Raw genomic sequence first — 24,367 nt, 5'->3', positions numbered from 1 at the left:
AACTTAATTACTGACAGACTATACGTTACGGAAACACTTGACAATTAGTTGTTTTTACTACTTTTTACGATGAAAATCGAAAAATGTTTGTAACGCTTTACTCGAGGTAAATTGCCTCGATTATGAATATCTATATTTAACGCGCATTAAACACTAAATCCACCACAGCGGTATTAGTAACGACAGCGGAAAAACTTCTTTTTTGTCGCGGCGGTCCGGGTTCGATTCCCGACGCGGTCATCTTCTATTCTTGATTTGGCATTTTAAAATAGTTTAGAAACAAAACCTTATATTCTTATGTTCATAATATGACCAAGAAAGATCATTTTAGCCAAAATCCGGAGGGCAGTGCCTTTAACCAATTTTATCTGATTAAACTTATATCGGTATATCAATTTCGCATCATTAGTCGAAGGCAGCCTTACACAGAAGTTTCTGAGAGTTAATGATCCGTTCATTCAATTCAGGAATTGCGATCTTCAATGCGCATTTTCCCCGGATATACTTATTGTCTATCTAGATAATCATAGAATATGAACTGCTGTAATTTAAACCATCATCTGCCCGAATTACCAACAGATTTGCATCAGACATATACATGTAAGTGAACTGTGCTACATATCCTAAAACTAAAATAGGCTCAAAGCAAAGAAACAGTTTTATGACAGTTTAAGACAGGAGAATGTTCCATGTTGATATTTTGATTTGAAAATGGAACTATCATATCTGCAGAGGATAGTATAGGATAGTTATTATCATTTGCCATACATATCACATTCAAATATCTGACGTACTTTCCATGGATAAATCTTGGTATAAATTGTAGTAAGCTCAAATTAGTGATGTGTTAATCAATCGTGGCATCATCGTTGACGATTTTTGACCTCTCAACAGTGAGACAAACTGAAATAAGAGTTTAAATGCAAAGTCCTGTGAGTTTTTTCCAAACTAGCATTAAAACTGTTATTTCATTGCAAAGAGTCGCAAAGGTTAGTGTTTTGGTTCGGTTTTGGTCAAAATTCGAATACAGTTTGAGTATTACCTGTTCAACGACCGAGCGGTTTTTGTTTCCTGAAAAATAGACTACTTATATATATAAATGGACATATTATTGTTTTCAAACACTACAGTATTAATTTGAAATACTTCAATAATTTTCTATAACTAGAAAATAATGATATTCAATCGATAACATTTTTGCTAAAATGGAGATTTTTTTCCGATCAGCCAAATAGGGACTTTTTCCATAAGAAGTTTAAAATAATTAAATTGTCACAAAAACTAAAATGTCGCCATAACTACGGATTCATCCTCGGTAATTATCTGTAACCACCAAGAAGTGAAACAAGAGCCGTAGTTATTTATTATGTGCAGGTCAAAGCCCGCTAGTTCTTCAATCATTTTAAACTTGATATCCGGGATTGTGTGGAGTGTTTGTTATTGATATTCCGATTATTAGTTACTCTACAACTGAAGCGAATGTTGACAGAAGAAATTCAGTAACTGATCATTAACTTTGCAGGAAATCATTTAAAGACTATATTTTCGTACGCCATTATCACAAAGAAAGCTAGACAATGTCTGGAGGAAATATTCTGCCTTGCACACGAGTAACTTCTCAAGCCATTTTTTAGAATACAATCAGATTTTACTAAGTATTTATTTCTATTATTTTTGATGATTCCAGTCAGAATATTTTCACAATAGCCAATATCCATTACTATAATATGTTTTCTAGATAGTTTCAAATCGATCTATGGTCAATTCAACATGATGTCCTGTCCTAAAATTTCCTCAGTTTACAAGATTTCAAATGACTACCAGGTAGAGCTTCGGTATAGTTATCATGATAATTAGTTTCTTTTACAAATGTTTCCAAAAGTCTTCATTGGGAAGCTTCGGTATCATATGAATTGATGTCTTTAAAATCCGATATCTTCATACTAGTATGTTTAGAAAACGTCCTTAGTGGACCTCGGTCAGTTTCAGATTGATCTTCTATTAAAGAATTATCTATTATTGTAATTCCTTTTCTCATATGTGGGGGCCTCCGTGGCCGAGTGATTAAGGACGCTTATTTTAAATCACTTACCCTACAATGATGTGGACTCGAGCCTCACTCCGGCGTTGATTTGTTCATGAGAGGAAGCCATCCAGCAATCTTACTGAAGGTCAGTGGCCTACCCGTGAGGAAATAATGTGCGGAGAGGCACCTGGGATCTTCCTCCACCATTAAAGCTGGAAAATCGCCATATGACCTAAACTTTTAGTGCGATGTTAAACCCAACAAAACATTTTCATATTTGATGGGTTTTTTGTTTTTGTTTTTTTTTGTTTTGTTTTGTTTTGTTTTTTTTGGATTTAACGTAGCTAGAGAATTGATACCTTGGTGTACTATATATTAAAAGTTTGCTGATTGGAAAATGAATTGATATTTCATAACGTTTTAATATTAGTATAAACTTACGGCATCGGTCAGAATCTATAAAATCCTGTACTTCTTTTCAGCCGATAAAACGTGTTTGCAGATCCAACTGCTAACAAATATGTTCCCGAAGTTAAATTTGTTTTTCCCATTCATTTCTAAAAGTCATTATAAGTTGTATTGTGCCGCTGATAGTATGTATCGCTCTGTTGCCAGCTGTTTAGATTTAGTGTTTCCCTACGAGAAAACGTGTCGCATAAACGACATGACTGTTTCCTGATACAGTTGGCAAGAAATTTTCTAAAAAGGCATCAGTACACTTTACCATGAGTATAAGCAAATAATCACAGAAAGATCCTTCTTGTCGCATTAACTGATTCTGATAACTGATTTGAAGTCAGTCTAATTTCCTTTTCAAGTATAAATCTACCGTAATTAATATCTTTAGCATCAGTTGTGCGGCCTACGCCTTTTTCATTTTAAATCGATGAAATTAAACAGGGTATCGCGTTTATTGACATTTATTTTTCTACTAAAATTTTTACATGTTATTACCTTTTAAGCTAGTGGGCAAATGGTTAATGTGACTGTGTCGGTGTGAAGTTAAACCCAGCTGAAAAATAAGAATGCAAACACGTAAAAAGGAATAAGAATCCAATTCTAAAACAAGAAAATTGCACAAAACATGGTTGAAAATGCTTTTGTCTCACGAGACAAAACAATAATCTGGCAATGTCAGTAGGCGCCTATTGTCTTCTCTGATTTTTAAGGCCATAATATCTTTTGACTGTGAATATAGCTATGTCATTTATAGCAAGTATGCTGCTGCTCCTATATTTCAAACTTGTGTAGATTCTACGGTTCGCAAGAGAGGACGGAATACTTGTCATATCTTAATTCCAGTTCTCAAGAAATGTGATGTTCGTCAGGAGACGTTTTCTAACAACTGTATGAATTCGTATAAGCCTAAATTCAATGATTCAATTTCTTGATAATTGGGTGCAGTTATATCTAATCTCTCGCTTGCTGGAGAATGCATTTAATCTGAATTTGATATGAAGCTTGTATTAGTTTTGTTTGATATTTTCAGAAATTTATCTGAATAGACTTACAACTGTAATTAAGAAATGATAACTCATTTCCTCTCATATGCAACCAGGTAGTGAAAATAAGTCTAGACTCATGTAATAGTACCACTATTATCACAAACAAAATATTTGTCGAAGGAATTTCTCTTTAAACTAAAATATTGCTGTTTGCTAATTTATACCAGAAACTTAACCACGCAGTTTCCTGTACCGGCTTTTCGATTCAAAAGAACTGTAATAAAAGCCAGTTCATATAATCAAGATCAGTGGTGCGATACAAATCTTTCTCATTAGAACGTTTGATCCAAATGAGTGTTTTATTTTCTGAGAAGGACATATACTGCACGCTGTGAAAGGACAGTTCTATGTTGTGATATATGAAAAGATTTTAAACAGTTCAAGGGGCGTTAGGGTGTTGCAATTTTAATGACTCTCGTGAGCAGACTCAATAAAACCGAGAGTGCTCTTATTTTGCTTTGTTGAATAGCATGCTTCCAAATGAGCTAGATTGTATTAGCTACCACAACATCAGTCTATAAGTGCCGTTTGGCGATATTAAACAGCCTTCCTGCACTTGGAAACAGTGTGCCGTTTGGGATGAAAGAGCACTTTAATATGAACAGAATTCCATTTATGAAGGTGTTACTGGGTGTTTGGGGTGTTGCACTTTTCATAACCTCTCATGAACAGACCTATTAAAATTGAGCCTGCTATTATATACTTGGCAAGGATCTTTCAGATACTGTTATATATAAGTTTCTCTATAATTCAAATACGCTCAAGTATTTACGTTCTGTGTTGTTTTACCGCATTATTTTATGATTGTCTTATCACAGTAATATCACCCTTGGGAGAATATTAACATCATATCAGAAAACGGCATCAAATCTTTAATACATTTAATCTGTACTTACCCTTTACTCTTTCAATCAATTTAATGACTATAAATGTAAGAGTACATCAATCAATATTGAAACGTTAGTTAATGTTTGTCTTTTTCGTCAGATTTAAAGGTTGTTTTCAAGCAAGTTTAGCAAAAAATCATTATCAGATAAAACGTCAGTTGTCGCGCTATGAAAGATCGATTTTCACCATGACCATAACTATTAGAATTCGTGTTTGGAAATAAAACTTTAAATCAGGGTTCAGGTATGTGTATATTAGAGTGAATGCTTGCACATTTACAGTAATTTGACACGAAAGAGTAATATGTATTACCTCTCTTGACACTACTGACTTTTTGTGTTTCAATCAGACACAGCCTTTGAGAATGAATATGAATTACATTTCTTAGGAAATATTTATTAACTAAAGCCTTTGGTAATGTAAAATGGAAACAGCATTTGTCATTACTTCACCCGAACAGCTGTTACTGTTGTACTATAATAAACATGAAGTTGTGGCTATTGGTACGTTGACATTTTGTTCAAGTCTTATTGGGTTCTTCTGAATATCAGAACAAATTGGTAATGTTATATATGTAAACAAGTTCCAATATGTTTGCATATAAAGTCTGCAAGTCAGGAGCAACTTAAAGTAACAGTAGAAATTGAAAGCGAGAAAAGACGTAATATATTGAAAAAAACATCTACGGATGTCTTTAAATTGTATTTTAGTACTTGTAAAAACTGCAGCTGTAGCTTTCTACTCATCCCGGGATTACCTGCATAAACAGGGCATGTTCTAACTAATCCAAAAATATATTCGGTTCGAAATATAAACGATACAATGAAATAGAAAATGCGTCAACCACAGCCATGTAGATATGCACAAGTAAAACATATATGATATTTAATAATTTAGCGCTTTCAAAAAGTAAGCATACTTACACCTGAATGATTACTTAACTATAAAACTGAAGACAAGTCTTCTTGATTAGTTAAACGGATGTGTGCCTAGAAGTTCTTATTTTTCTTTCTTCATGTTATTATCTAACCTCCCAAGGACACAACATGTCTAACACGCCAGTAGAACTGATTTACTGATTCTACACATGCAATACCTATCGAACTTCTTTTTGATGAAGCGTCTAGTTTCATTCGCGTTTAGGTATATCTCTCAGATGTACAAATTGTGTCTTACATTTGATGAATCTGAATAGAGTCTATAATCGAATATAAGCTCATACTGACCCATTATTTTAAAACGCTGTGATGCTTCTCTGAGACCGCCAGCGGTGAAAAGAAAATATTTCAATATTAAAATGCACTAATTACACCTTGCAGTCAAAGGTAACTGTTGAATCCTGTCACGTTTTCATTTGTAGTTCTTTAGCAATTTGCTTATGTTATGCTTGCTGAACCAGTTTTACTTTGATCCCTGTTATCCTTATTTTGTACATACTATATATAATGTAATTCTGCATGTTATGTGCCAAGAGTTTCTTACTGGTCAATTCATTCATTTTCTTTCCCTCATACAAATACAAAACAGTCTGTTCATTTTTATCACGCACTGCACTCAGATCTGTTTCAAAATCTTCCTTCAAAGGTGAATGTCTCACCTATTTTTGCATACTCCTATGTCCCCCAAATAGTGATCACATTCAAGAGCTATAATTATTTTTGCAACGGAAACTCATTTTTCTGAACGGACTCATTTGGATGGTTTGAAGTGATACATCATTTTAATACGACCAGTATTTGACATGATTATTCGATATTTGTCGGGGGAAAAAGTCTACGAAATATTTCAATGTTGATCAGAAAATTTATTTTTCGTTAGGAACAGAAAAATAATTTTTGTATGTTCAATACAATTTAATCCTTCTTAAAAATTAGATAGGTTTTTAAAGTACAATTGTTTAATTAAACATCATATTTATGCCACCTTATAGGTTTAAACTGTGTTATTTCGGTTAATTTAAATGGAAACAGAAATTATGTCAACACTTGATTCAGGTCTAAATCATGTTTTACGTACACAAAAGAATTTGTATTACTTTGAAAGCAATACGAGTAAAGCCTTATAGTGTTTGCTGAGAACGCGGCCATGTGACACACCAGAAACGCATAAACGGTAAAAAAATGCACGACATGATTTTCATAATTTACACATTAATGAAATTGAAAGTCAATACATTTACAAAAGTGAAAATGATATTTCCTTCAGTTAAATTGTTATAAATAACCCTTCATCAATGTTGTACCTCCTGGTGTACTTATGACTCAGCCAACTTCATGTAAACGGTTAGATTCGTGGTCGTCGATAAGCTGTGCTGTATGACAAATTGTTGCACATATACAAGTTCAATCTAATTGAAATGACTTCTATTAAAATCAGGTTATCCATGTGAGTAGAAGTCCCGAATAAACCAATCTTACAGTTTCCAATTTTAGATGTTTAGAATATGTTGTGTAATCATAAAGTTTTACTGTGTGAAATGCATTTTGCAATTATATGTACTTGTTTACATGTTTATATTCAAATGTCGGGAAACAGTGTTTAATTTATAGGGCTTTAGTGTACAGATAGAAGTAGAAACTACACTAAATGACACTTCTAACGCTCCCGTGATACTTTAAACAATATAGTTCATAAAACTAATAGCATATTTCTGTAATTTCTTACACATTTAGATATATATGTTGTACAGAAAATGGAAACTTTTCAACACAATTGAATTATGATATGATGTCTTTTTATAAATTTTTGGGGGTCTCTACCCAATCTTAAAAAGTCATGAATATACACATAAATGTCTAGAATGATTCAGGAAAATCATGACAAAAAAAAACAAGCAAACACAAAGATCTGTGACTGTAATGTCTGTTTACTGGATTGTCTTGGAAACAAACTTAATTTTAATTGGATATTTGACCACATATTAGTGATATTTCATTATCAACACCTCTGTATCCTTATAAATCATATTTTTGCGTTGTATTCAGCTGTATTTTGTGACATTTTGCAAATGAGTAGAAGTCATAAAAACAAATGCTTTGATATATTTGCTCTATCAAACTTGTTTGTCATTTCCGTAATGTTCTTCACAACATTTTTATTCTAAATGTTTAGAAAAGTTCATACAATGTCATGTACTTTTAGAATATTTGAAAGATATTGCTAGAAATACCGAGAGACATCAGAAGTTTCGATCAGCATATTTCACCTACTTTTTCATGTTTGTTGTCAATTTCAAGGTAGATATTTCATGACAAATTGCTTAAGGAAAAAGTAATGTTCCCTGTGCTTAATGGTGATTTAGCAATTGTGTGTCATATCACAGTGATTACACTCTTGGGGATATATTTACGTCATATCACATCCCGGCATCAACACGTTCAATCATTTGATTATTAAATAATCTCCTCTTCTCTAATAAATTTATTGACCTGAAACGGACAGAGTGTAACGCCCAGCAATTTTCAATTACCATTGAAAAAGCTACATGGTGGTGGTTTTTTATTCAGTCATTTTTAGTATTGTTAACCAACCTTAAATCTACCCTTACCATTTATCATTTGGAAACATTATAATAACATTTTCGGGCTATGGCAATGATATTCTACATTATCATGTTATCAAAATCGCAAGTGGAAAACGAATATTTCAAATGGGCCCTTGATTTGTTCAAGCTTCCACACTGTTCAAAAATAATATTAATCCATGTTCATTTATATCGCAACTATTGTTTTTCACGAATGAGATATTGCAATATCTGTCATTACAGCGCTTTTGTATAAAATACAAGTTTTGAAACTAAACTTGGATTACCAATGATAACGTACGTTATCATGTATACATATGAATGAGTTTTCAATAATAGAGCTATGTTCCAAAGGGACAAAACATGTGGCAATGGTGAAGTTGTAATTAAAATTGGCAGAATTCAGCTTGAACAGTTATCGTAGATCTGTTTACAATATGGGATTATTTTGTATAAATAATCGATTTACAGACATTTTATATTGTTTTATATATAACAGCATTTATTTGCTTTAATGATACAGCTTTGCAGTTAGGAGAACAAATACACTTCAACTTAATTTTGAATTTTCATTTCTCTGTAGAGAACGATACTATCGATAATAACAGTTATGAATAAGACAGATGACTTTTATCTCAGTAAATGACCTAATTTAGATGGGGATGTACCCCGTGAATTGTATGAAATATATCTCTCTCAATTAATGCTATTTGCTTGAGCGTGAAGTAATGTTATATAGATTTTTATTTATTTTACGTGACTAACAAATTCCTTCGTCAGAGCTACTATTATTAACTCGGACATTTGTGACTTAAGGGATACGCAATTCCTTGGAAACCCCAACAAAAGGCGAAGTGAGTTTAAGGGATAACAAACTTTATCTTAAGCTATCTATACTGGACCAAACTTGGGCAGATCTTTCGAAAAGCCAGAAAAATAAAGATTACTCCTTTTGTGAAATATGCTCAAAATGTAAACTTTTTAAAATCTTTAACCTGTCTTCTTAAGCTAATTTAGTCCAGCATGGCCATACTGGGATCAGGATGAATTGTGATATATCTACCATTTCGATATGGTATCTGCTTTTTCTACTTTGTCTTTTAGCAGTTTCTATGATATGCTGGCTCAGAAACCTCAGATACATCTCTAAAGTTCACTTCGTTTAGTTCTGCCTATTGATTTCTCGTGTGTGTTGTTGGTCTGCGTGCTGAGTTAAGGTTTGGAGAGGCTGCATTTGTGAAACGTGGCTTTCCCTGTTGGATATTTATCCTTGTTTTAGTACAAGTTACATGTCAATTTCAATTTTTTTTGTGTTGAGTTACATGTGGAGTTTCCATTTGTTATACTAAAAATAATAATAATAAAATCTTTATTAAATGAAGGTAACATACAAAGTGTGCATAACATGAAAATGAAACGTATACTTATTTTAAGTATGGCCTTCAGTTAACAACAACAACAATACACATGTATACAAACATTTACGATTTCACAAACCACATAAAATTATAAAAAGTGTATCAATGATCAATGTATTAAATAAAAGCTTCCCATTTATCCATCCGACGGACTGAATAAACAGACAACAACATTCTTTTTAAATGGCATCATTATATGTAAAAACTGGAAGAATATATTTTAAGCACTGGACTGTAACATGAACAAATGTTGTTTGAAATGTATTTTTGAATGTTTGTAACGTGCTCGAATCCTTAATTTCAGCAGGTATTTTATTCCAAATATTAACGCTAAAGTACGAGAACGAATCTTTAAGATAATGTGTACGAGGTAATATATGCAAAACAAGATCTTTGTGGGCTGTTGATCGTATATTATGCAATTTATTATTTAGGTCACTCAATATTTCAGTCATGTCGATAGGCACTATGTTATGCATAAATATGTAAACCATCACTGCTGTGTGGTATTTTACCCTGCTACTAAATTTAAGCCATTTTAGATCAATGTAGTCTGTGAAGTATAATCTTATATCTTTTCTCCAAATAGTACAACAATAATCGAGAATGGGAAGGATATATGCATAATAGTACATCAATTTTGCTTCTTCACTAAGATAAAAGATAACATTTTTCAGAAGTGCAATTTTTGCATTCAAATTTTTACATAACATTTTCTACCTGAGCATGCCAACTCAGTGCATTATCTAGACATTTTCTAGCTCTGTGTCATTTATTTTCAGTTTTAGAGCACCTTCATCGAAGAACCGATCATCATACATTTCGTTTTCTTTGGGTGTAAGGACATGTTGTTTAGAATACACCATTCATTGACGTAGTCGAGGTTTTGTTGTAAAGTGTTTTGAATTTCAGTTAACTGATAACCGGAGTTATGCAGTGTAGACTACATAATATAGACAGATGGGAAGCTTTTATTAATTACATTTCTATTATTCTTCATGATTGATAAATGGGTTTGTTTTCTATGAAGTGGTAAACTAACATTCTTTTGATATTTTGTTGGATGTATGACGGATCGTCAGTACTTATTATCAGCAAAAAAATGTCGCTTCGTTTAAAAGCCATTATGCATTGATATACTTCATTTGGACCTTTCTCCACCACCTAAAGCTGGAAGGTCGCCATATGAACAAATTTATACCGGTGTGGCTGAAACCCAACAAAATGAATCAATTTATCTAAGCCTCCAGAAAAGCAAGATCTACGAAATAAGTACATGTTCATTGTCGGTTCTTCTAACTTGCCTGGCGGTGGTAAAAGTCTCCTTGTATTTCAGCTAAGTATTGTTATATTTTCTGGTTCTTGCAATCAAATTATTTGTATAACAGAAAAATGCTTGTTGCTAAGAGCTTGATGGGTGTTACACATTTTATTTCCTGTCACAAAACAGTCATACCGAGTTTAAAATAATTTTTCATGGTTGTATTTATGCTTCAAAAAGAGTTTGGTTGGAGTTAGAGTAACTCTGACAGAATATATACAGACACTGTTACATCACCTACGTACCACGGTAAAACCAATGATCTTTGGTACGTCAACTGCATGGCTTCATCACATAATTAATTCTACACTTAGAGCGAAAGTTTCGAACTCACACCGGCGAGGGGCAAGTGATTCAACGTCAGCGACCTTGGCCATCTGGCTACGGGGGCCCACCGCGTCCAAAGATTTTCAATAAACTAACTTAGATATGTATTAAAAGCAGACTATGTAGCGTAATAAGCAGTTTAAATCCATTCATCATTGATCAATGATCGTTCATGTACAAACCCTTATAATTTCAATTTTGCTATTATTTGTTCCTAAGACATTTTTCAAGCAAGAATTGATAATAAATAGTAAAATTGGACAAGAGTTTATCAAAGGGTACCATTTTGCCAAACCAGTTGAATTGTGATAAGTCACAAAAATTATCTACATGTTTGTTTATGACTTACTTATCTACAATCATTGATACAACGACTTTATGTATCTCTTTCTTGTCGCCGTTTTTTTTATTTTTATTATTTTTATCAAATAATGTAGATTATCTTTTTTCTCTCAAAGATGCTAAATAAAGACAAATAAAAAAACACAAATCGTATAAAAGAGTAACACTTTAAAATATACTGCTAAAACATTACTATAGCCGTGCAATATTCCTTTGAAGTCAAAACGTGCAGAGAAACGAATGATATTTTTTATATTTTCTTAGACTGACATGGGTGGTCTTTTTGTCCTTCTTTCGTGTTTATCGCTTTTCCGTAATCGGTCGGAAATTCTTCGAAATCACGTGATTTTAAAATTAATTCAAACGAATATCCGTTTAAATAACGTACTAATCCCCAATGATAACGTGTTTCACGCGCAAACTCGAGGACGCGTCCATTGTATGATAACAGATTTAATAGCAATTCATATTGCTTGTGCAATACTTGACAAGTAAATATTAGTATTTGTTTTATTTCAACTGTCCAATAGGTATATTGTGTAATAGCTCAGATACCAATAGCAAATCATCAACTCGTTTTGTATGAGTTCGAAACTTCATTACGATTCTTTTTATTTTTCGTAATTACTTTTTTTCATTGGGTTTTGTTTTTCCTATCCGTTTTTAATTCTGTTCTCTTTTTGATGGTTTCTTTGTGTGCATATATGTCTTTATAAAACATATGTTCATTATTCGCTTTCTATTTATGTGTTTAGCACATGCATTTAACTAATATCACATAACTTTTCTCAGCTGCTATATCGCCCTCAGATGAATCTCTGTCATTGTGTCATTGTGAAAAAGAAGGAATCTTTTTTATGCAAAAATAAAAAGAAAATTAACTGGCATGAGTTTCGAACCCACACGGAAAAATATCTGATAAACTTGATTAGAATGCTTCACCACTGAGCTAATTTGTAATTCTAGCTTCAACTTTTTGATTTGATATAATTTCAATTTTATCTATTAATGAATTACCATTATTTGACTGGTATCATTAAAATTCATCTGTGTTCTATGAATATTAATTTATTTTATGTTTTCCAGGGAATTATAGAGTTTTCCCAGTGAAATAAAAGTGATAATCCACAGTTTTGAAACAGTTGATTATCATTTTTATTTTTCACTGTTTTTGCCGAACTAGTTCCGGTCCTCCGGCGCGATTGAAGTCAAATTGTATACCGAGCGTTATGAATACCGGGGACCATAATGACGATGACGTCGTTAAATTGACGTCATTTGTGTTATGCTTTCTGCTGACCTTTCCCGCAATTTTCGACATTCTATAAAAGTAGAGTTTTACACATGAAATAAAAAGAAAATTTGTTTGTGTCGGTGAAATATCAATTTTACTTCACTCGTGAGCACCAAAAATGTCATTTTCACTCCTGGCTTCGCCACTCGTGATATCAGTTTTTGATGCTCACTTGTGAAATAAAATTGATATTTCACTGAAACAAACAAATATCCTCTATTTATTTTATGTTTTCCAGTGAATTTTAGAGTTTTCTCAGTAAAATAAAAGTGATAATCCACAGTTTTGAAACAGTAGATTATCATTTTTATTTTTCACTGTTTTTGCCGAACTAGTTCCGGTCCTCCGTCGCGATTGAAGTCAAATTGTATACCGAGCGTAATGAATACCGGGCACAATAATGACGATGACGTCGTTAAAATGACGTCATTTGAGTTGTGCTTTCTGTTGATCTTTCCCGCGACTTTCGTCATTGTATAATTTACGCATCAAAAGTAGAGTTTACACATGAAATAAAAAGAAAATTTGTTTGTGTCAGTGAAATATCAATTTTATTTCACTCGTGGGCACCAGAAAAAAGTCATTTTCACTCGTGGCTACGCCACTCGTGAAAATATCAATTTTCGATGCTCACTTGTGAAATAAAATTGATATTTCACTGAAACAAACAAATATTCTCTATATCTATATTATTATCATTATTATCATTGTTGTTACTATTTTGTATGTTTCAAAAGTTAACAACTCACAAGTAAGGATATATGTGGGTACTATTAAATTGCATATCTGTTAGGACTGTTCAGCATTTAAACGCACAAAGAAACAACAATGGGAAAAAAAACAAAGCATCACAGAAAATGCAGTGTGCTAAGAGCCAAAGCAATTATCTTGCCATGTTGATAGGCGCCCGTTTTCTCTTCCAATTTAGAAATGCATCTGCCGTTGATGGTCGTTGTAGCTCTGTATCGGTACAGAATCACTTGGGTTTTTTTTTCTTGTTGTCATTGTTCTTGTTGTTGTTTTTTTTTTTTTTTTTTTTTTTTTTTTTTTTTGTTTGTTGGTTTTTATATAGTTAGGAATCAGCGCGTCTATTGCTGTGTTGTTTTTTTTTTTTTTTTTTTTGTTTTTTTTTTTTTTGGTGCTCTTTGGCTACAGGAGCTATTGCTTGTGGTTGAAGTATCGTTCCAAGACAATACTGAGATTAGGATTTCAAACGTATGAACAAACACGGCTTTTCCTGGATTTCTCTTTTAACATAAAGCAATATCATTGATATCATACACCATTTAAGAGATCAAACAGTAGTCTGTTTCCAAATGAGCTGCCTGCTATTTGATGTTTCGTCAATATATCACATCTAGCCATATATCTAAACAGACAGAAGAATATCTAAATCCTGGAAAATCTATTTCAAAACTTTCGATGAATTGATTCTGAAATCTCTGAAAGCATCCCCAATGTCTTATGGTATAGAAATGTATTTACGTCGTACTATTCGTTCATTTCTTCTGCAGAACTATTTTAATTGACACGTGGTCAATGCATGTCTCTGTAGCCTTTTACAAAATCGGGAATTCAGATATTATTACACGTATTCAAGTTATCATAATTCTCTTGGTTAATTATATTACATTCCATTACAAAGCCCTTAATACACGCTACCGCTAGATTTACTTTTCAAGAACACCCTTAGGATTTATCAAATATTAAATTGACAGTTGTGTGACAGTTTAGAATAATTTGTGTAGGATGCTTGTATTTGTTAATAAGGATTAGACATTTTAGTCAATATCACAGACAGTTTGGACAGCTCTGAATGCATGACAGAAATAACCTGAAAAGGAGAATTTAATTTCAAACACCTCATAGTCAGTAGGCAACAGCACATTGTTGTCACTTTCTTTCAATTTTCCGAAAACAATTGCAAAACTATAAAGAAGTCGCGAGTCTATGGAGTGGAGACAGTAAAAATTGTAACTAAATTTTAGAGATTTTGAAACACATAATGGAGGTCTAATGTACAAATAAAAATAGAAGACGTCAATCAAAACCGTTTGAAAAAAAAACTATTTTCAGTAACCATTAGAGTTGTGTGTTAGATCAAATTTACGGTGTAAACAGAGTAATATATAATATGTTTAACATATTCCTCACTTTTGTTTACGTATACATGTGCTCAGTCAATGTGCGCATGTATACATTTACATATACCCCTATTTCCATGTGGAATGAATGCTGTGTGGGTGGCTGAGTTCCTTGAATGTGTGTTTTACGATTTGATTTCTTCCCTTGTTTTCTTTTAAATATCAATTGTAATTTTGTCTATATTTGTGAGCTAATACTTTGCCATCTTATAAATTGGTGTAGCCAGGCAGTAGTTATTATTTCCATAATTTCCGATCTTAATAAAGCATTGTCCTACATAACATATATCGTAAGCTAATTGTGGCGATTGAATGTATTCTTTGTTTAAAATTATGACGACTCGAAGTTAAGGGTAGTGAGACGTTTTCCACATTACCGTTCTCCCCATACCCCCACCCCTACGCCTATGAACAGTCAATGCCATTGAGTGTGCTATAGTAGTTTTCTTGGTTGCTTGCTATTCTTTCAAAGAAACAGTGGCCATACAGTGATCTTTAAATTGGAGTATCTGATACTTGTTTACTTATTATCGTGTTATTAAAAAATGCATTAAATACTTGCGATACACTTGATTCAACTTAAAACGTAAGCGACTGAAGTGACAAGATGCTAACGAAACTGTGGCAAAATACGCAGTACTACTCAACAAATACTCAGATTAATCAGCAGATTTTGTTTTCGTTTGTTACCCTAAACTCTCAGCGACTGCGTAAGAAGAAAACGCTTTTTATTGTAATTGTATTTGGAATAATGTCTTTGTACTTGCTTGGGAATTATGAATATGACAGCAGGCAATTCAGTACAGAATTCATCATTTATACACTCGGAGCCAAACAAAAAGTTCCTAAAGGTATGCATTCGATATTGGTGTAATTTCTTCTCATCGGGTGTTCCGCCCTGCTGATAGTATTCCTACTCATCTGAACTCCAAACAGTGATTTTGTCGCTATGTGAACTCCAAACAATGACTTTATTTAATGAAGAAATCATTGTTTGGAATATCATATACCATGATAATAGTACATAATACTATGAAATAACCAGATATATTTAAGTCTTGTATTTAAGCAATTGACCGAAAAGCATGGCAGAAATGTACCTAGTAAGTTGATGAAGGTTTTTTGGTTGTTTTTGTTTTCCATTTCAATTTTGAATTTTTAGTTAAGTTTAAACATATTTCATTGCTCATTCAATATTTACAAGAATATAATTTTATAACAATTTTACAATCACAAATAAAATAAGCAAATGGGCCGGGCCACAAGTTCTTAAAACATCAGATGACGACCCTCCCCAGTTTGAATTTGTAATTGTTTGCATTTATTGAATGTACTCTGGACCGTGTGTATATGCATGAAAAGAGTATTATATAACTGTGTTATAATAAGTCTGTAGATTGAACAGTATAAAGCAGTATAAAACACATAAATACGGCACACATCGGGAGCAAGACCTACTGAATGAATATTTTTGTCTCACGTTAAAACGGTAATACGAAGATTACTATTACTTCATGTGATTCTGCTCCGCTTTCCTACCAATAAAGATACTGTGAGTACTAGTAAACATCTCCTGTTTCCATGTATTTGAACATTATAATCCTAGATATACAAAATGATACACTGACATATTTTCTTAAAGTGCAATGTACAAACTACACCGAGAAATGGAAAGTGGTCTATAGTGGTGTGATAAATACCAAATATTTCCTTCAGAAAGCTTTTACGAAGGTTTTATCAACATAGAAGTTTCTGAGGAAAACACATACTTTGCAACTTCATATCAGACATCCCACTTCATAAATCATGTTTTCAGACAAATAAGCAACGTAGCCTACAATTATTATCACGCTATCAAATAAATGTCCAATTTTTTTAATTTAAGAAAATGTCAAAAGTAAATAAGCGTGGAACATTATAAAAATTATAGCCGTAGACAGTATTCAATTTAGAATAAAATCTGTTAGAAGATCCTTTAGAAAACTGAACGCAACCAGGCAAAATAATAGCGGCGGCTTAAGCGGAACTCTATTACCAATAAACAATAAATGGACTCCATGATCCGAAACGACCAGAAAATATACAAACACTGAGTCTAAGTACGGAGAGACTTTTAAAAGCCGCCGCGCAGCACTTAAAGACTGCTGTTGTGATTCATGTAGTTAACAAAATAGATAAGAAGACACTCTCATGTTGTCTGAAAATATGTAGCAAAACGCTAAAAGCGTTTGTCATGCAATGGAAATGTGATTTGAAAAAAGAAGTAATGTAGCTTTACTTTATTATATACTCTCAACCAACTTATATAATATTGGTTTATGATACTGCAGTTTAAATAACATTGTTTTCTGTTGCTGTATTTCATGACATTATTCAAACAGGAACATATGTATTCAAATTAAACTGAATCACATATGAGCCGGGTTTTATGTCGTACCCAAGACGACTCTCCTAGAGTAAGTTGAAACTGGCAAATGGAAATGTCGTTCTGCAATATACCCCTATATCAAAACACAGCTATCACAATGACAGATGTAAATTTGTTGTTAAAATAAATGACAGTTTCCTTCACCGAATTTTTTATGACAATATGAAAATATATTGATATTTTAAGTTAAATGTAATATGTTTCACAAGATGGCTGGGTTAGCTTTAATTTTAATGTACCTTACTTTGGAGGGGAATTCTTGGCATTGTAATAGTATGGGATAAATAAGCCAACACAAGTTTGTTTCATTAAAGTGCATTGCTGTTTATATGACAAAATGTATTTCTCGTATCCGAATACATTGAGTTAAATCTAGTTTAGAACTGCGGTGGCGATGATGTAGTATTATTTGTTACGCAATATAAAAAGATGTGTAAACAGTTCTTTCTGCCTAAAAGTGAATGTGCTACTGTCTATTGAAATACATTTTTGTACCGTGACTGCAAAAATCGTAAAGCAGCGTGCATGTTTAATGACTGACCATCTATATAATTTGTCGCTACGCTTTCTTATTTGACGGTGCAATGATTACTTGAAGTTTGTAAGTCTCTGATGCTTTTCACCTGAATCCTACTAAAACCGACGGAGTGCTGACAACTTGCCTAGTCGTGCACTTAAAGAGTTTTGCTCTTGATGCCCAGAATTTTGCCAAGATTTTGAGTACTTGGGTGTACTTGTACCGCGGACTGACCCTGATTATATGTATATTTTATACCGTGTGATATTTTGTCACTAATATTAGAGTTTTTTGATGAGGACTAATTTATCTACTCTACCTTGCCTAACTAGTTCAAAATAGCGTAAGTCTCAGAAAAACGTGTAAGCCTTCAGTTTCCGGTGCCTTTATTTTCAACTTGTTCTTTGTCCGTTTTGTTTTATATGTTTATTATCTTGTATGCCGGATGCCGGTGGTGTTACTTCCTTTCACCCCTTCTCTTTTATGCCCATCACAAAAAGACCAAACCTATTCTAGACCAAAATAACTTTATGAAATGAAGTATTTCAAAAGGGATTTGGTAAAAGGAGAATTGGAATAAATTATTCAATATTACAGTTAGAAATTTCTTATCTTTTTACTTTCTTTTTTGAGTAGTGGCCCATTTTTCAGTTATCATCAGAACATTGTGTGTACGATTCCTCCTACAGTTTCCATCCAACTGTAATGAAACTTCGACTTGCATCATCAACATGGTGTGGATATGGGCATATTGTCAGGACCTTCAAGTCCAATTTTGTTTTGAGTTTATAGCCCTGTTATGGACATTATTTTTTCTTTTGTCAAGCATTATCTTGGGTTATATTTCATACATAGTTGTCATAATTCTTGTTAAAAGAATATCAGCTAAGGTCAAAGATTTTCATTACACATTTATCCGCAGACATGCTTCTATTCAACTTGTATCCTTTCCGTCCTCATAAACATTCTTTAAATTCAAATATGTATTAGTCATTTAATAAAGCCCTGTTCGTTACGTTTCTCATAAACTATATCACTTATCAAGATACTGAATTATATACACTTTATTATAAAGCCACTACAAAAATATTGATGTTAATGTCACTTTCATGTAATGTTTTTACAAAACCAAACATTTCAAGAAAAGCTGTTGTAACAATTGACAACATAGAACAATATTAAAATTTTCTAACAACAAAGTTTCGACATTAAACTGACAAAGTACCAAAACAACGTTCATCAATTGCTATTTACTACATCAAAATGAAACTAGTTATCATGACGCAGGCATATGTTATTTATACCATTCGAGGGAACTGCACATAGTTTTAAATTCAGCATTAATAATATGTTCCAATGAAGGTAAAAGGTCGGACTCCAAAGAACTTTTTCTACTTTCGATATCTAATCATGTAAGTATCAGAACTCCTATGAAGATATTTCAGAGTAGTACAAATGCCGTTCCCTTTTTGTCTATCTGTGTTCTTGTGAGTCACGTAGAACACGTTGCCTAAATTGACTTTACCGAACTTGATGTAAGTAATCAAGCTTTGTTCGGATAGCGTTTAGTTATACTATAATAAATTTGATACTGCAATAAATTGGAACAAAATATGAACAAAATTAGATGTCTACTTAATTAACGTACGAAATGTACATTTGTTTCTTTTCTAGTGATATGAAAGGCTAGAAACATTTTACAGTACAACAAATTCAATAAACTTAAAATGCTTCACAGACAAGGCCTTGGAGATATGTACAAGTATAGTATGGTAAGTATTGAATACATATTCAATAATTTGGCACTTTAGAAAACCAAACGTATATAAATACCTGTATAATTAATCAATTCACTATAAAATGCAAGAAAATATTTCTAATCAGTTCAAGATAAGACTGGCTTGAGTTTGTGCTAATAATGGTTTTATTGAAATATCTAATAAGCCAATGATGAGCTGATTTAGAAATTTCACATGCAATAACTATCGAACACTTCACACTTTCTTTTGATGAACGTTTCAGATTTATATATCAGGTTGAAATTAGATAATTAACGTAAAGAACTGTTCATCTGGAATGTATACATTGTTTCTCTGATTTTGATAAGTCTAAATATTAATAGTCGAATTTTGACTCATTCACATTATACGTTACTGAAGCTTACACTAAAAATGCTGTGACACTACCATAATTATGTACATATTACATACATACACTCCAAATAAAATACTTCAAAATCATTCAATTCATAGCCGAGCATGACAGCTCCAAAGTCGTAACGTAAAACACATTTCCTGTCGACTTCTTCAACGCAATATCATCTTTCTACAGTTATCATAACACAACAATTTCGTATTCCTAAAACCTTTTGCAAGTAGTATTCTTCCTTTAAATACCAACATAATGTCCGAGCTTACTTTTCCTTTTTCTGACAAACATCGAACTTATTCACAACATTTTACTGAATAACGGTCTAATGAACGTTTCTATCGAATAGCACAGGGTCATACTCGTTTTATTGAATAATACACCGTGATTCACGAGCCCCAGTTCCTGGCAATGAATTCAAATTTGTTCGTGTCTGCGCAACAAGGAGATCCGTCCGAATACTTGGACGGCGGACATTTGGTGCGATGGCTCCACAAGCATCACTCATTCTACGTCGGATAGAAACACCTTTCCGACTAGGATTTGCAACACTATTACTGACGTATGACGGTGTCACTTTACGATGTAAAGCGGGACTCATTTCTGTTGGTAATTTAGCAAGTTTGAATAAACGAACGAATATTTCTTCGATGTTAATATTCTTTTTGGCAGATGTTTCAATGAAATCTGCTTGTTGTTGCCCTGCTATTAAAGCTTGAGGCTCTGAAGGGTCAATGACTCGATCCTTTTCTCTGTCGCATTTGTTCCCAACTAAAATCATAGGTGTATACATTGTCTTCCTGTTTGTGGAGCCTAATTTACACTGATTTTTACACTCGATTATCTGTTTCCGGAGTCTTGTCACTTCTTCAAAGCTCTCTCTGTTGGAAATACAGTAGACTAATATAAAGAGATCGCCTGAAACGAAACGAATATATTATATAATTTTGTATTATTGGAATGCCTTTAAACGCGCTAGTTACAGCTTGCTGTCAAAAGTGACTTAATAGCCTGTCGCTTTTCCGTTCAAATTGCGTTGGTAAGGTATGCTACACAAGTTTGAAAATGATCACTATTATCCTTCTTCTTGTATATAAAACAGGCAACAGACCATATTCGGTCAATTACCTTATCAGTAAATTACCTTATTTTTACATTGTTTTAGTTTTCCTTTCTTAACCGTTGTCACGAATTGTTTCCTTTGTTAAATCTTTTGTATGACAAAATTCTGAATGTTGCAAATATTTTCTAAAATGTCATGTCATACTTTTCCTGTATCATGACATATTTTAAGTTTGTTCGCCAATGGTGGTGTGATCAAATCTGATGTGCACACAAGTGACACAAAAATTTTTAGTTTTTTTTTTTTTTTTGTAACCTTTTACGAAGTATTGGAACTGTAATAGCTTATTTAGATTATAAGCTTGTTCTACATACGTTAGCTTATCCCATTGACCAAATTAAGTATTTGCGAATAATTTTCGTGCATTTAAAGAGAAACACTCTACAGTGTCACAGTCACGTACAATCTATAAAATATGTTAAGTCACAAACATTTTACTGTTCTCATTAATATCTCAAGAACGAACTTTGTAAACAAAACGTAAATCAGCAAGATGACAGTGTAATTGGCCGTAGTCCAGTGACGTTTCTTAATCTCTGTCACGATTGTTTTGTTCTGGAGGACAGCGAAAGCAATAGAAAATTCAAAGTTGACTTAGAAAATCAAATTATATTCATTTGCCTAAATTTTTATTGTTAGTTAAGACGATGAATCCGCCCTTAACAAATCCTGAACAACTTTTTCCATTCTGGAAATTTCACGTAAAATTTCCGATAACGGCTTGCAGTATTTCCACTGTTATAACTGAAAGGTGTGTAAATGGTTTAAATCTAGCGGTTAGATATTACTTAATTCAATTGTATAAAAAATATAATGTAATACTTAATAGCTATTTTAATTTGTTTTTGTAAAGTAAGACTATGTGAAGATTGACGCATTTATTACGGTGCTTCTTGTCATGTCCATCCTATTATAAACAAAAGGTATATGTATTTTGATGGACGCAATTGATATTTCTTTATTTTGCAAGAAATAAAAATAAAAAAGGTTTGTGTTAAACACAAGGGTACCATTAATGTCTTATTAAAAATTATCGACTAAGGCATACCTTGTGAATTATAAACCGTCAATTTTCATAATATGTCAGGTGTACTTAGAGGTACTAAGATTTTTATTTGTGCTCTCAAGTCATACCAAAACAGTTTATGTCACATGGCGCCTTTCCAGCTTGAAATATCCGAGTTTGACCATAGTTGACCCCCCCCCCCCACACACACACACACATACACACACACGTGCATTTTTTTTTCATGCATTGACGGGCGCATATCTAAATGGCTTACTCTCATGAATGATTCTGACTACCCGAATGCCCAAAGTGATGTTATGTGTGATAATGTGATAAGCGATTGGAAGACAGCCTTAAACACCCAGTGCGACCAAGGAACTACCCGCCCAGTCCGCATAAATCCTAGCTTGTCAAATCTTTGTATTTCTCTATTCATGACGATTACTCTTGTAAGCTAAACGATAAAGCATGTACACACCTTTTTCCACCCGTTTAATTTTTGATCACACATCATATTGAAGATATGCGTTAAGAAATCTGCAGTGATTTAATTAACTCAGTTGACATTACAACACCTATACAGAACTGTGTTAAATAATAATAACACCCTCATCATATTTCGAGATAAGGAGAACACCTTGGCCATTTTCGAAGTGGCGTCTATATCGAGAAATTACCAATCCTAAACCTTAATTAGCACCATCCAAAACCGAACCGTAATAGAGTGTGCATTATGAAATATAGACACATGGTTTGCATTTAGTGCTCAAAATAAGTCATCAAAGCAAGTTTGTAACTTTAAATGTCCGTTTAATCTAAGATTATTTTAAATGCATTTGGTTAGTGTGAGTAGCCAGTTTATATTTATTATGTTACTATGACACTATGATAATATTTTTGTGTTAGTCAGGTTTTACGATTTACCTTTCTCGGTATTGAGTAATCTCCCTCTTCAGAAATGGACGGGTGGGCAATATATTTTGAATTATAAGTAGGGTATAGTGGGTAGTTAACGCACTTCTATAAATGTTTTGTTGTTGCTGCTGCTGTTGTTGCTTTTTGTAGTTGGTTTCTTTGAGAGCTAGCTTGACTAGGGCTAATCTTTCACATAGTACACTTCATACAAATACAAAACAGCATCATAAAATCACGCATAAACAGCTCCATTAAATATATACGTAAATACACGCCATTGGTCTTGACGAAATACGATTTTGTAATAACATGAGGTTATAATGAGAATATAATTCATAATTTACACAGCAAATAAACTCTTTACAAGAAAGCAATTATGCAAATTGTTATTGATATTATGGCTCCCTTACAGTTCTTACTTGCACATGTTCCTTAATCTGCTAATAGATTATTTATCTGTCATTTTAAATTCAAACAATAGAATTTATCTTAACCATGGCGTGCATAGAGCAAGAAAGAAAGGCTTATACATTTTGTAAATTGATCTGTTTTTACGTTTAAAACAAGACGTGTAAAACCTTATATAGTTTGGTGGGTAAGCTTCATTTGATATGACCAAAATGCACAGTGACGAGTAATGCATGACATAGTTTATAAATCAACAAATTGAAGAAAACTATATTTAAAACAAGAAAATGCTCATGTGTTTTCTGTTAAATTGTTCAAAACGTATTTTCTTTGCCTCAACTAACGCCCCTAAAAGTTGGTCATCGATTACTTTACAATTCAGTATGATAAGAAGGGTCGATCTTATTCCAAAATAAAAACTGACAGTCTTGAATTGGGACAACCTACCACTAGAGAGACGCATGATATTCTCTTCAATACAACTTTCTGTTTCATTACATACACTCACACAAAGTAAAATGTGATGAAGACTTGGTTATCCTTGATATATCAAGGCGATGTTGTCAAAATGATTTTCAGAGGTGTAGCCGAATACACTCGTCCTAGAGTTTCAAATTTAAAGGGCTTAAAATGAGTGCATAAATCTAACAATTTCAATGTCATAATGCATTTTGAAAAATACGATATGAGGTGATGTGCATGTTTTATATTAAAACGTTGAAAAATAGTGCAAAAGTAGAGAAACTGTTTTGCGTGTCTGTAGCAGAATGCTAGGTTGTAGCATGTTACTAAGAACTTTATCACCGTTGTTTTTGTTTTTATTTTCATGTTTGTTGGCAATAGCAGGAAAGGTTTCATGAAAATTGGCTTTAGGAAATGTAATCCTTATCTCATATAGGCATCACCTCATTCATATATTTAATTATTGAATTATCTATTATCGCTCAATCAATATATTGACTTGAAACCTAAAGAACTTAATGTCAAGCTTTATTCAATAATTATAGTGGAAGTAGCATTTGGTATTTCAC

General features: G+C 32.8%; 1 protein-coding gene across 2 annotated transcripts in view; it reads right to left on the bottom strand.

Annotated features, from left to right (window-relative positions):
* Nucleotides 1-18,781: 18,781 nt before the first annotated feature.
* LOC123564646 (GTP-binding protein Rhes-like) overlaps nucleotides 18,782-24,367 on the bottom strand; it is a 53,836-nt gene continuing 48,250 nt past the window's right edge. For both annotated transcript variants that reach the window (XM_045358370.2, XM_045358373.2), the window contains exon 3: nucleotides 18,782-20,799. In XM_045358370.2, the coding sequence (XP_045214305.1) occupies nucleotides 20,249-20,799 (551 nt within the window). In that variant the 3' untranslated portion in view covers nucleotides 18,782-20,248. The remainder of the gene's footprint in view (nucleotides 20,800-24,367) is intronic.

This window comes from Mercenaria mercenaria, chromosome 2 (genome assembly GCF_021730395.1).
Source record: "Mercenaria mercenaria strain notata chromosome 2, MADL_Memer_1, whole genome shotgun sequence".
Lineage (NCBI taxonomy): Eukaryota > Metazoa > Mollusca > Bivalvia > Venerida > Veneridae > Mercenaria > Mercenaria mercenaria.
The sequence above is the reverse complement of the archived record's forward strand: the minus strand, read 5'-3'. Positions and strand labels throughout refer to the sequence as shown.